This window comes from Ruditapes philippinarum, unplaced genomic scaffold (genome assembly GCF_026571515.1).
Source record: "Ruditapes philippinarum isolate M1 unplaced genomic scaffold, ASM2657151v2 ctg4587_1_1_1_1, whole genome shotgun sequence".
In the NCBI taxonomy this organism is placed as follows: domain Eukaryota; kingdom Metazoa; phylum Mollusca; class Bivalvia; order Venerida; family Veneridae; genus Ruditapes; species Ruditapes philippinarum.
Window position 1 is genome coordinate 3959 of NW_026864220.1, and position 15140 is coordinate 19098.

The following is a 15140-nucleotide window of genomic DNA, read 5'->3' on the forward strand; positions in this document are numbered from 1 at the left end:
AAAATCCAAGATGGCGTCAAAGATGGCCGCCAAATCCCTAAATATTCTAGAATAATAATATTTTCTTATATTTGTTTCCGCTTTTGTATTTCAAGTGAATTTTTTGCACGATATATATTATTTTAAGTGTTATATACGAAGAGATTAATTATATTGGAGAAAACAGATCGATTTTTGCTTTTTTATACGTAAATAAGCAAAATAATGCTAAACTTATGGGGTTTTGCTATGATACTCTTGTCTTTGCTTAAACAGAGAAATATCTATTACTTAATTTGTTATTCCACTATTGTAATGTACTCATGAGAGTAATGCTTTAATGCATTCATATCATATCTTAAGAAATCTTTCTTTGCAATTATGCAGTGAGACATGTAAAATGAGAGGCGGTAAATTAAAATAGTTTTTAAATGTAAGGTTGTAACTGGTTCTTATTTGTTCTATCAATTATTTCATCAAATTTTGTGTTTCTGTCAAATTATAGCTTCTTTAGTGCAGTCCATGTAACTGATTAACATAATAAACCAGGAATATGATAATTTGCTTCTGGTTTTTTAATGAATTATTGTACAAATCGTACCACACCCACTATGAATAAAAATCTAGCTCGATTATACTGATTATATGGAATGACAATATTTACGTAAGTTAATAAACATAAGGTAATTTTCAAAGTGTGATACTATTACAGTATCCTGTCAGATCTAAAATTCTGTTCAAAAATGTGTTACCAATTAAATAACTAAAGCATGGTTTTGTTGTAAGTTCACCTAAGGATTTGAAAGTACAATGTATGCAAAACAACCTCTGTTCATTTATTTATATGTTACACACCTTTTTATGTCAAATGAAATGTAATTTAATTTTTTAAAGTTTCAACACAGTCATTTAAAAAGTTTGATATTTTATCTACATAGATCATTACTCTGTTGACCTTCGGTTTCATGCAACATGCATAGTAGTCGGATAAAACATAATGTTTACATGAAAATCGTTCAGCTTGGCATTATAATTGTGTTTCTGTTATTTAAATTTCTTCTATTTGACCTGTTTCGAGTTAAATTGTGTGATTCTAGTATTTCTTTATAAATAGTGTATAATAACCCTTTGGATAAATAGTGTATAATAACCCTTTGGATATGTTACCTGCTTTTAAAGATTATATTTTGACCTTTGATCCCGTTGTATAAATCCATTTTATTTAGTTTCGCCAATTGTTCTCTATTTCTTGAGGACAATATGTTGTATGTCGTGAAATTGCACGAACATTTTACATTGAAGATACCATGATCACTTTCGTATGAATACATCTATGGACGTGTCTTCACTTCCTTTAAGTGTACCAGTTTATGTAAAATTGAGAATTCTGCTTAAGCCGGTGCTAGGGGGTGTGGATAGTAACTTGCAATTACCACTACCGGTATGTTCCAATATGACGACACAGTGTTAATAAATTAAATCCACGCCAAGTAAAATTCTAACAATTGTTATGGTTACATTAGAAGAAATAAATAAAATACATACATGATCGTGTAAATTTGTACAATTAAGGTACAGCCTAATTACCATAACCAAAGTACTCGATGCCTTAAAGGAAGGCAGAGCAACAAGAACATTACTTACCAAGACAGAAGACGAAATTAAAACAATTAAGAACGCACAAAACGTCAAAAATGAAAATGTTGCAGGCTCGGTTTGAATGAGCCTGTTCATGAACGGCACTGTAAAGTGCAAACTACAGTACACGCCCCCTAGCACCGAATTAAGCAGAATTCAACAATTAATCATGGTTATGGTGAACTTTTGGACTAAAAATATAAAAACTTACCATATGAATGACTTGTACTGCATTCACATAATTAGGTGGTTATAGTATACATCTATCAGCAGAGTTTATATAACTCAATTTTGAGATCCGTATGGAGTTACCCGCAGGCAATCACAACAACTTATTATTAATACTATTTCTAACACTTTATTCTCATGTTTTGTAAAATTAAACCACTATACACAATTTATTATCAGTCAAATGAAAATTAAACCATTTAAACAATTCATTTTCATATCACATGCATATAAATTATAATAAATTGTATATATTAACAATTATTTATTCACATGAATACAATTTTACATTACATAAAAATTTACCATTTAAAACAATTTATTATCATATCACATAAAATTACTTCATTTTACCCTTTGAATTATCATGTCACATAAAAATATTTTTTTTTACAATTCATTAATGTACAAAAAAGTGCTATAAATATCAAAACATGCATATAAAATCCTGTAGAAAACATATCATTCCTAATATAATTTAAAACAAACAAAAATAATAATTAATTACTACACTAAATTTTTAATGTAAGAAATGAGACACAGCTGAAATAAAAGCTAAAGACAAAAGTATTTCATACCTGAAACTGGTTTGCAAATAAAGCAATTAAATATAGATTTAAAGTTGTAGAAGTCCTTAAAACACAGCATTGTACTTTCACAATGTGTATTCCTATATAAGTCTATGTAAACTATGTGACCCATCACTGGACTGGGTCAATTTTTCATCTTAAGAATTCCAAACCTACATACTGCACAATGTCTCCTTACTATTGATATTTCTGCCACATAGTTCTTATTTCTATCCATTGGTTTAAAAATTTCAGAGTTGACATAAAGTTTTGAGTTTCATACAGTGAGTTCAACCTTGACCCTGATTTTTAGAAAGCCGGAACCTGCTCTCTGCACATTGCCTCGTCTGCCAAGAAGTTTCAATTACCTTCAATTCATTCAAAAGAGAGACACATGACAATTTGACCCAATGGTCATTTTGTCCCACTGGTGACCACGATTTTGAAATTTTACCAAACTCTCAATACATGTACCAGTATAATCTGACTAAAATCTTGAAAGACGTATGATGTGCACAAGACAGTATCTTTTTAGCTCACATGGATGTTTTTTTCGTTTATGGATATTGAATTGTCCAAGCCATCTGAAGTCCATACGGCAAATTTTACCAGTATAAGGATGAATACCATTGTGAATCCGCATGTGCCTATTAAGGGACCTTTTGCTAGAGAATTCTTTAGGACAATCGGAACATTTATTTCCGTTTGTATAATGCCTGTTCATATGCATTTTAAGACCATCCTTGCTGGTAAATCTTTTGACGCACCTATCACAACTCTACTGTTTGCCATCTAAATGTACTGACTGGTGACGTTTCAAATGACTTGAGCTTGCAAATCCTTTCTGACATGTAACACAAATGTATGGTCGCTCACCAGTGTGCACAAAACGTACATGGACCTTCAAATGTTGGACAAGGTGAATGATTTTGGACACTGGTTTACATTTGTGAAGTTTTTTCCCCAGTGTGAGTTTTAAGATGGCTTTTAAGGCTAATTGTGGTAGAAATATTTTATCACAAAAGGTACACGAAAAAGGCTTTCCCCCCGGTGTGTATCCGCACATGTACATTTAGATATGATGAATGAGAAAAGCATTTCTTACACACGTCACACATGTATGGCTTGTTTCCAGTGTGAACTCTAACATGCCTCTTTAAAGCACATCTTTCTCGAAAAGCCATGTCACACATTTCACACTTAAATGGTTTCTCATTCGTGTGAATCAATTCATGCCGTTTCAAATCTGATAAAGACTTAAATTTTTTCTCACAATAGCTACAGCTATTCTTGGCTGGTTTCTCATGAATATTCCGAACATGCCTTCTCAGATATTTTGGGGTTGTAAATTTAGCCCCACAAGTCTTGCATTCAAATGATGTTTTGAAGAATGTGTTTGAATGTGCGCGATTTAAGTCACCCTTTGTAGCATACCCTCTAGGGGGATGTTGCAACATATCGCAACAGAAGTCCTTGTTGATAGTGTTGGCAGAACGATGAACTTTTGTTGCTTCCTCGGACTTAAATAGTTCATCATTAGTAGTATTAGAGGTTAGAATGTGTTCCCGACATGCTGACTTAGCTCAGGTTAATGTTGCACAATGTTTGTTACATGTATCACAGACCAAGTCATGGTGATTAGATGGCACACAATGATGGGATGTCATAGTTTCCATACAAGTAATATTTCACATCAAACATCACATGTTAACATTAAGGCATGATCCGTCCTTAATTTATTCCGAGGCTGAATCAATTGACCTGATCCTCCTTTCCCTTAAAGGAAAACACAACTTTCAATACTGGTAACACAACTTTCATATAACACAACTTTCATGTAACACAATTTTCATATAACCCTTCTGAACTGGAAGCACATGTTTCTGAAATGAATCAATTTACGCAATTTAATACATATGCTTTAAATGCAACTGATGTCATAAGTGAAAAGACAAACAACATGTATAGATAATTTGATTCTTACATTAATTAAATATAATGACACAAAACCATATGTCATAAAAAGAAAACTATCAATCCATCAGTTAATGTTTATATTATATAAATTAATACCACCAGTAAATGTTTGTTATTGGACTCACCACAGCAAAACATGAGTTGAAATTTACATTTATATGGACAGGCCCAAATATTTCCAAATATGATACTTCAATAGCTTTGAATTGAAATACATTTGCTCACTTGAAGACACTTAATGATCGTATTTGAGTTTGCAACCCTGGGATATTAAAAATATGTAAAAGTATTCTTGAGTCGGTTAAAGTGGCCTTTAGATAGCCTTTCTAAAGGCAAGCAATGTTATTTTTAGATAAATAGTTTCATATTATAAAAAAGAATTACGTTAATAATCAAACTTGTCAACGTCAAATAATTCTGAATTTTGTTTTAGAATATGCTTTTCATGAAGTTTATTATCCTAAACTAAGATTGACAACATATATTTGATTATCTTAAATTAAGCCTTAGCCTTCTGTAAGAGAACGTGATTGGCCTTTGTCAACAGTATAACAGTCATTCGTGCAGTTCTGACCAGGCTCTATTACTTTTGGTAGTCAAAATTTTTGTTTTAAATATTGAAATCCTTTTTACTTTGAATGGAAAGTTCAATCAAAGTAAAGCTGGGGCAAATCCATTACAACAAATTTATCATTGTTAAAGGGTAATAAAGATGTACAATGAACATTAACAAAACCTATAATAACACAGAAGATACTGCAATTATTAAGTTCTTCTATCTACTACATTGTTGGTATATTCATAGGCCATTTATGCTTATGTTATTTTCAACATGCTCTAAATATTCACCTCACAAAAATAACTACTTCTTTCCTACAAGAGACTAGAAACTCAGTAAGTTTGGATCCCTATGAAAATGTTATATTATTAAATAACACAACCTGCAATTATAGATCCACAGATCCAATAGTGATCCTACAGTAAACAGGGATTATAAGTGCTTATGAAAAAAAAGAAAAAGGCCCAAAAAGGAATGCTGTAAATTTTCCGAATTGAGTAAATGGTTACCTTAATTACACTGCTCTTTAAACCCAAATTTTTCATTAAATTTTTTAACCTGGGTAAAAAATAAAATAGAAAAAATGCCAAGTGTCTGGTCAACAACATTTTAATATTAAATCTTTGTAATAATATTGGGGAAATTTTTGTCTCAAAATTTTCCAGAAATTAATGTATAATTAATGCACCGTTAATAGGCCTAAACATAATTATTTTCATTTCCTTATGGGAGAATTTATTTCAACATTAATTCTTATACATGTACTGCATTTCAATTTTTTACCTTGAAAGCTTGTAATTTTTGGTTTTCAACACACAAATGAAATGTTTTCTTACCTGTAATGTCCAATAACTGTTTGCAAAAATCATGTCAAATTCCTCACAGTGATCTCTCCTCCTCTTTCATTATTAGACCAAGCTGGATAGTGGTGATATTGTGCCTTGTATACATATAATTGTAATTTATCATTTAAAAATTTTAATGTATACTATATTTGTAAATTTTAATAAATTGTAAATTTTTAGTTCATATATTGTAATGATACATTAATTGTAATTTTAAATTAATTTAAAGCATACATATAAATTTTAATGTTAAAATAATTGTAAAATGTATACAAAAATTGAATTTATCATATAATTTAAAGTTAACATTATCGCAGGGGGGTTTGTTTATTCTTTGAATTAAAAAAAATGTTCTGTAGAAAACAAGGGCTTATGTTTCACTTTATGTATATAGAAAATATAACACCTACATTTTCTCAGACAAACAATGTTCAGATAAAATTACTGTTTTCGAAACCTTAATTCAAAAGTGTTGATTTTGTTTCAAGTTAAATATATGGAATATAAAACCTTTATTTTCTTAGAAGAAAAATAAAAAATATTGATAAAAATATAAAATATTGTTTTCCAACCTCAACACAAAATTTTTCACTATATGTGTATGTATAGAATATTAAAGCAAGACTTTCCTGAAAGATCATAGTTTTAATAAAGGTATAAAGGTATTGTATTCCACGCTGAAACTAAATTATTATTAAAAAAAAAATGCCAAAAAATCAATAAATTGATAACCAATCATTATAAGGCAAATACATGGAATTGTAAGTATGACTGATGGAACCATTTGTAGGCAGAAAAAAAGTTAATTATACCATTTGGTGTCGAAATTTGAAGGTCATTTCCAAATTTAAACCAGAATGCCTCCAGATTCATGAAAATTTTCATGTAAATCTTGAAAATATCGGGTATATTTAAAAGTAAAATATTGTGAAGTGAACAAAGTAATTTACACATTGCAAACAGCACTTACAATCAAAGTAAATTACAATCAAGTGGTAAAAAAACCCACAAAAATAGCCCTTACTGCATTCATCACTCAGTAGAAATATGATAATAAATACTGCAAAGTCATCATTAATGGCATATAACATGTTAATTATTACTTGAATCTTGAATCTTTTTACCTATTTTAAAATCTCAGTACATTTTTCTAAGGTTGATTTTCTTGAAATATTTTGGTACATCTGGAGGCATGCAGATTTAAAGCAAGAATGTTTGTTACTTAAATATAGCAGTATAAGGGTTAAGGTGAGAGCTGAAATTTATGAATTTGAAATTAATGTATAAAATTTTCATGCAAGTTTATATTGTACTTTATATAGTTTTACAGATTTTACATGAATATTGAAATTGGAAAGATAAGAATTTTGTGTGTATTTTTAACCCTGCTTTCAATGGCAATTTTATTTATGAATTTATATTTAGCTTTTGATATTAAAGTATTCGATCCCATTTAATTAGCAATGGAAATTTTGGTGCAACTTTTTGGTGTTTTCAGCATCTTTTTGGTAATATTTATGTCATTTAGTTTAGTTAGTTTTATAAAGATAAGGAAAATGTAGATTTAATGAAAATTGAGCCGTGTCACGACAAAACCAACATAGTGGGTTTGCGACCAGCATGGATCCAGTCCACGCAGTCTGATCAGGATCCATGCTGGTCGCTTACCAACTCTATAACAAGTTGAGAAACTGACAGTGAACAGCATGGATCCTGATCAGACTGCGCAGATGGACAGACTGGTCTGGATCTATGCTGGTCGCAAACCCATTATATTGGTTTTGTCGTGACGCGGCTCAAATTGATATTCCATTTCAGCAGTACAGCTGTTAATTGTATATTAGATATACTAAGCTCAAATTTGATATTTGAAAATACTGATATTTGCTTTATATATTCATTTTAAACATAAAATAAACATCTTTCGAGTACACAAAGAGAAGGTATATTTTAAACTGTACACACTAAAGGTGCACAGTATGAATGCATAGTGTCATAAAAATCTTGCCGTTTATAGGGACCACATGACAGTAATAGGGAACACAGCTTCCTAAACATAATTTATGCAATCCATTCTCTTATTCAAAATACACATATTTAGTAAAAATTTCTAGATTTTAATAAATGCCTTCTATAAAAGCATTTTTCCCAAAGGTGAGCTTAGTATATCTTTAAGATAATGTTTTGTTTTAACCAAACAATTTTTGTTCATTTATCCGAGATATTTTGACATGAAGGCATTTTAGATATTGTCAGTCCATTATTTCTAAATAAATTGTCTTTCACTACTTGCATTGGTTCCTGATTTTTGTTTTTTTCCCTTTCATTTCTCACAAATAGTCGAGTACCTCAACTAAATAATGGCCAATTCAAATTCATGTGCGACTATTATATACATGTACATTGTTCAATACCAATCTCGTAGTCAATTTCATATGATCAATAAAACAATGTTGTAAATGTATGCAATGGAGTTTCATATACATGTGTTTTGTTGTTGGGAGTTATAAAAATCAAGTAGACTTCAGAAAAAAGTGATATAACACAAGCATGTGTATACTCTACAAGATGTAAATTTATTCTCCTAAAATCCCTAACATTGAGGTACTGGCTAGACATGTTATAGAGCATGAGCAATGTGCATATATTATAAACTAGCTAATCAGCTGGTATTACTACACATGGACCCAAATTTTGATGTTTGGAACTTTATCTTTGTTTACCTGTTTTTATGCCGAATTATACACATTTTTGGTCACATCTCTGCAGTCAGTCTACCATATTGTCTCTTTCCTGGATTACTTTTGTTGTTTTTTCTTTCCTCAGAAAAGCGTTGAACTTTGAATAAAAAATGATTTAACAAAAGCTGTTGGTAGGACAGCATGCTCCACTATTCTTAGTGCCTGACAGTAAAAGAGCCTTGATAATGTGAAATTTTCTAAGTTCTTAAAAGGGCTTGTTTTTTTCCAAATCCATTTTTACAGTATTAGGCCTTGGATAATCCTATTATGCTCTCAAAGAAGTGTATAAAATTTCAACATGTTTCAAAGCCAGATGTCAATGGAATATGAAAATATCTGAGGTGGTATGCACACTTTAACTTAAATTTAAAGTCGAAAAAAGGGGCATTATTCTGTCAAAATGCTTGCAAGAGTTACCTCCTGTACAGGTTTGATAGTGAACAAGTGTGCACATTTTCAAAGCCATATGTCAGTCAACTTTGAAGATATTTGAGGTGGTATGCAAACTTCAACATAAATTCTAAGTTGAAAAAAGGGGCATTATTTTTTCAAAATGCTTGCTAGAGTTACCTCCTCCTGTCTACAGGCTGGGGGCATGATAGTGAAAAAGTGTGCAAAGTTAAATATTTGAGGTGGTACGCAAACTTTCACTTAAATTCTAAGTTGTAAAAGGGACATAATTCTGTCAAAATGCTTGATAGAGTTACTTCCTCCTGTCTACAGGTTGGGGGCATGATGGTGAATAAGTTTGCAAAGTTTCAAAGCTATATGTAAACAGACTTTGAAAGTATTTGAGGTAGTAGTGGTACAAACTTTAACATACATGTAAGTTGTTACGCCCACACCAACACAAGGGTGACTAGGAAAGCTCTACTTATTTTTATCAAATAGTCAAGTTAAAAATGTAAAAACTTACTATATGAATGACTTGTACTGCATTCACATAATTAGGTGGTTATAGTATACATCTATCAGCGGAAAATTTATATAACTTTTACAGATACTCAATTTCGAGATCCATATAGAGTTACCCCCAGGCATTCACAACAACTTATTATTAATACATAAAAGTTACGTTATTTCTAACACTTTATTCTCATGTTATGTAAAATTAAACCACTGTACACAATTTATTATCAGTCAAATGAAAATTAAACCATTTAAACAATTCATTTTCATATCACATGCATATAAATTATAATACATTGTATATATTAACAATTATCATACTACATGAATACAATTTTTTACATCACATAAAAATTTACCATTCAAAACAATTTATTATCATAACACATAAAATTACTTCATTTTACCCTTTGAATTATCATGTCACATAAAAAAAAATTTTTTTACAATTCATTAATGTACAAAAAAGTGCTATAAATATCAAAACATGCATATAAAATCCTGTAGAAAACATATCATTCCTAATATAATTTAAAACAAACAAAAATAATAATTAATTACTACACTAAATTTTTAATGTAAGAAATGAGACACAGCTGAAATAAAAGCTAAAGACAAAAGTATTTCATACCTGAAACTGGTTTGCAAATAAGGCAATTAAATATAGATTTAATGTTGTAGAAGTCCTTAAAACACTGCTGTTTGCCAAATATCTACGCTCTGAGCAGTGTACTTTCACAATGTGTATTCCTATATAAGTCTATGTAAACTATGTGACCTGTCACTGGACTGGGTCAATTTTTCATCTTAAGAATTCCAAACCTACATACTGCACAACGTCTCCTTACTATTGATATTTCTGCCACATAGTTCTTATTTCCATCCATTGGTTTAAAAATTTCAGACAGTGAGTTCAACCTTGACCCCGATTTTGAGAAACCTGCTCTCTGCAATTGCCTCTTCTGCCAAAAAGTTTCAATTTCCTTCAATTCGTTCAAAAGAGAGACACATGACAATTTGACTCAATGGTCATTTGCCTCTCACTGGTGACCATAATTTTGAAATTTTACTAAACTCTCAATACTAATTTGTACCAGTATATCTTACTAAAATCTTGAAAGACGTATGATGTGCACAAGACAGTATCTTTTTAGCTCACATGGATGTTTTTTTCGTTTATGGATATTGAATTGTCCAAGCCATCTGAAGTCCATACGGCAAATTTTACAAGTATAAGGATGAATACCATTGTGAATCCGCATGTGCCTATTAAGGGACCTTTTGCTAGAAAATTCTTTAGGACAATCGGAACATTTATTTCCGTTTGTATAATGCCTGTTCATATGCATTTTAAGACCATCCTTGCTGGTAAATCTTTTGACGCACCTATCACAACTGAACTGTTTGCCATCTAAATGTACTGACTGGTGACGTTTCAAATGACTTGAGCTTGCAAATCCTTTCTGACATGTAACACAAATGTATGGTCGCTCACCAGTGTGCATAAAACGTACATGGACCTTCAAATGTTGGGACAAGGTGAATGATTTTGGACACTGTTTACATTTGTGAAGTTTTTCCCCAGTGTGAGTTTTAAGATGGCTTTTAAGGCTAATTGTGGTAGAAAATTTTTTATCACAAAAGGTACATGAAAAAGGCTTTTCCCCGGTGTGTATCCGCACATGTACATTTAGATATGATGAATGAGAAAAGCATTTCTTGCACACGTCACACATGTAGGGCTTGTTTCCAGTGTGAACTCTAACATGATTCTTTAAAGCACATCCATCTCTAAAAGCCATGTCACATATTTCACACTTAAATGGTTTCTCATTCGTGTGAATCAATTCATGCCGTTTCAAATGCGATAAAGACTTAAATTTTTTCTCACAATAGGTACAGCTATACTTGGCTGGTTTCTCATGAATATTCCGAACATGTCTGCTCAGATATTTTGGGGTTGTAAATTTAGCCCCACAAGTCTTGCATTCAAATGATTTTGAAGAATGTGTTTGAATGTGCGTATTTAAGTCACCCTTTGTAGCATACCTCTTGTTGCACATATCGCAACAGAAGTCCTTGTTGATAGTGTTGGCAGAACGATGAACTTTTGTTGCTTCCTCGGACTTAAATAGTTCATCATTAGTAGCATCAGAGGCTGTAGAATGTGTTCCGACATGCTGACTTAGCTCAGTTAATGTTGCACAATGTTTGTTACATGTATCACAGACCAAGTCATGGTGATTAGATGGCACACAATGATGGGATGTCATAGTTTCCATACAAGTAAATATTTCACATCAAACATCACATGTTAACATTAAGGCCATGATCCGTCCTTAATTTAATCCGAGGCTGAATCAATTGACCCTGATCCTCCTTCCCTTAAAGGAAAACACAACTTTCATATACTGGTAACACAACTTTCATATAACACAACTTTCATATAACACAACTTTCATATAACCCTTCTGAACTGGAAGCACACGTTTCTGAAATGAATCAATTTACGCAATTTAATACATATGCTTTAAATGCAACTGATGTCATAAGTGAAAAGACAAACAACATTTATACATAATTTGATTCTAACATTAATTAAATATAATGACACAAAACCATATGTCATAAAAAGAAAACTATCAATACATCAGTTCATGTTTACATTATATAAATTAATACCACCAGTAAATGTTTGTTATTGGACTCACCACAGCAAAACAAGAGTTGAAGTTTACATTTATATTGACAGGCCCAAATATTTTAAAATATGATACTTCAATAGCTTTGAATTGAAATACATTTGCTCACTTGAAGGCACTAAATGATTGTCGTTGAGTTTGCAACCCTGGGATATTAAAAATATGTAAAAGTATTCTCGAGTCGGTTAAAGCGGCCTTTAGATAGCCTTTCTAAAGGCAAGCAATGTTATTTTTAGATAAATAGTTTCATATTATAAAAAAGAATTACGTTAATAATCAAACTTGTCAACGTCAAATAATTCTAATTGTTTTAGAATAGCTTTTCATGAAGTTTTATTATCCTAAACTAGATTTGACAACATATTTGATTATCTAAATTAAGCCTTAGCCTTCTGTAACAGAACGTGATTGGCCTTTGTCAACAGTATACAGTCATTCGTGCAGTCTGACCAGGCTCTATAACTGTTGGTAGCTCAATTTTTGTATTTAAATATTGAAATCCCTTTAACTTTGAATGGACAGTTCAACAAATAAAGCTGGGCAAATCCATTACACAAATTTATCATTGTTAAAGGGTAATAAAGATGTACAAATGACATTAACAAAACTATAATAAGCACAGATGATACTGCAATAATTAAGTTCTTCTGTCTACATATATTATACCATTTAATCTTAATGTTATTTCAACATGCTCTAAATATTCACCTCACAAAATAATTTCCTCTTACCTACAAGAGACAAGAAACTCAGTAACGTTTGGTCCAAATGAAAATGTTGATATTATATAAATAACACAACCTGCAATATAGACGTTAATAGTGATCCTACAGTAAACAGGGATTATAAGTGCTTATGAAAAACAAGAACAAAGGCCAAAGGCATAGCTGTCAAATTCTGAATGTGAGTGAGAATGGTTACTCTTAATTGACACCTGCTCATTAACCAATTTTCATTCCAATTTAACCTAGGTAATAATATAATAGATAACAAAAGGTGCCAAGTGTCTGGTCAAGTGATCACTTTTAATATTAATCATTGTGAATAATATATTGTAATCTTTTGTCTCACAAATCCAGTAATTAATGTATAATTAATGCACCGTTAATAGGCCTAAACATGAATTATTTTCATTTGCTTATGGGAGAATTTATTTCAACATTAATTCTTATACAGAACAGAACAGAACAGACATTTTATTTGAGACTTGTACATAATACATCGTCTTGCAAATATATATACATGTATATAATACAATATATCATGTCACATGGTTATGTTAACACTTGAAAAGTATATTGATTGCACAATAATACATACTAAGTAAAACAAAGCAGGAATAGTATTTGAGATTTGTGCAAAAGTAAATTCATCATACAATAAACACATATATATGCAATCATATAATTTAAATTAATTTATGTTGCATAGGTCGAGAAACCATTTTAAAAACAAACAGATGAAAGAAATTTTATTGTGTTCAAAATCTGAAGAAACATTTGCTTGTAATCATATAATTTGATATCAATTAAGATTAAACAGTATAGAGAGGATGAACATTGTGAAACAGTATACAAAGGGATGAAAATGTACGTGAATTATCAGTTACTTAATAGTGAAAGTCGTACGTATGTAGCGGCTTTAAAATATATTTTGCTAGAATTTGTTATTACAGTATTATTTTTATTTGTTAGCAGCTGCATCATTTTTAAACACACTCGGCCTTTGAAAAAAAGTATCTTTTTATGTATTTCTTCTTATATCTTCATAACATGGGCATTTAAATAAAAAGTGAAAATTCATTTCTTCTAGTCTAACAAATTGCATTGGCAAACAATATCTTTCATTTCTAGGTATTCTATTTCTTGAAAACGACCGGTCTGTATCGCTAAGTGAGTGTGCTGATAAACGAAGTTTTGTATAATAACTTCTTAGATTAAAAGGTAAAATATCCAAATAAGTTTCATACCTTAGCTCTTGCTTAATATGTTTATAAATTTCAAGCACTGCACAATTATTTACTGATGGCGTTCCAATCTTGTTTATAAAACAATCAACGATTCGTGTCTTAAAAATACTAGGAAATTTTTTCAAATCAACCGATCTAGGACTGAGGAAAACATCTGCAAAATCCATAATCACTTAGTAATTTTTTAACGTTTGAAACCCAGTTTTTACGTCCTTTAATACAATCTATCAAACCCTGTTCATATGTCTTTTGTAAAATAATATTATCTGACTGTTGCAATTTACACCAATATTTTTACAATTCTTACGTATCTTGTTATATATAGCGGGAATCTTCCTAACTCGCCGTAAACACCAGCACTTGCGGTTGAAATTCTAACATTTAAAATACGTTTGCAAAACTTAAGATGGGATTCTTTCAATTACCTTTGATTTTGTGTAACCCCATAGTTCTGATGAAATAGTTCAATATAGCACAACAAATGGCGTCAAAAACTGACATAACAGTAAGGGTTTTAAATTTAAAACTTATTACATTTTACCAAGAGAACATTCAGTGCCTTTAAAGCTTTACCTGATAAGTGCTCCTGATTCATTGAAAAATTACCGGTGTAGTTAAACACCGTTCCAAGATAATTAAAATCATTTACATTTTCAATGTTATGGCCTTATACTGCATTTCAGTTTTTAACCTTGAAAAATGTTAATTTTCATTGTTCATCACACAAATGAAATGTTTTCTTACCTGTAATGTTTAATAACTGTTTGCAAAAATCATGTCAATTTCCTCACAGTGATCTCTCCTCCTCTTTTATCATTAGACCAAGCTGGATAGTGGTGATATTGTGCCTTGCGTCTTTTTCATACTGAAAAAATAACTGCAATATTATTTTCAATATTCACCAATCCTGAAAATGTACATTACTGTAGCAAGTCATGGGCCATTGCAAGCATATAATAATAACTCATTTAACAATTATAATAATAATTTATTATCATCAACATCATCAATAATATAAAATGAT

At 30.8% G+C, this 15140-nt stretch overlaps 1 protein-coding gene across 2 annotated transcripts; it reads right to left on the reverse strand.

The window, feature by feature from the left end:
* Positions 1–2494: 2494 nt before the first annotated feature.
* LOC132724854 (gastrula zinc finger protein XlCGF8.2DB-like) lies at positions 2495–14977 on the reverse strand. 2 transcript variants are annotated; one of them, XR_009624968.1, is made up of 2 exons: positions 10364–13262; positions 2495–2709 (listed from the first exon to the last, which is right to left on the reverse strand). XR_009624968.1 is itself a non-coding variant. In XM_060709808.1 (2 exons), the coding sequence occupies exon 2, from the start codon at positions 11725–11727 to the stop codon at positions 10552–10554; it is 1176 nt and encodes a 391-aa protein (XP_060565791.1). In that variant the 5' UTR covers positions 11728–12948; positions 14861–14977; the 3' UTR covers positions 8013–10551. The 2 variants fall into 2 exon arrangements, 1 of the variants encoding a protein (XP_060565791.1); XM_060709808.1 differs by lacking the exon at positions 2495–2709 and adding an exon at positions 14861–14977 and having other exon boundaries at positions 8013–12948.
* Between the last annotated feature and the right edge of the window lie 163 nt (positions 14978–15140).

What these genes read in the sequence shown, in the direction of transcription:
- LOC132724854 (XM_060709808.1), bottom strand. Translation starts at nt 11,727, where the DNA reads ATGGAAACTATGACATCCCATCATTGTGTGCCATCTAATCACCATGAC.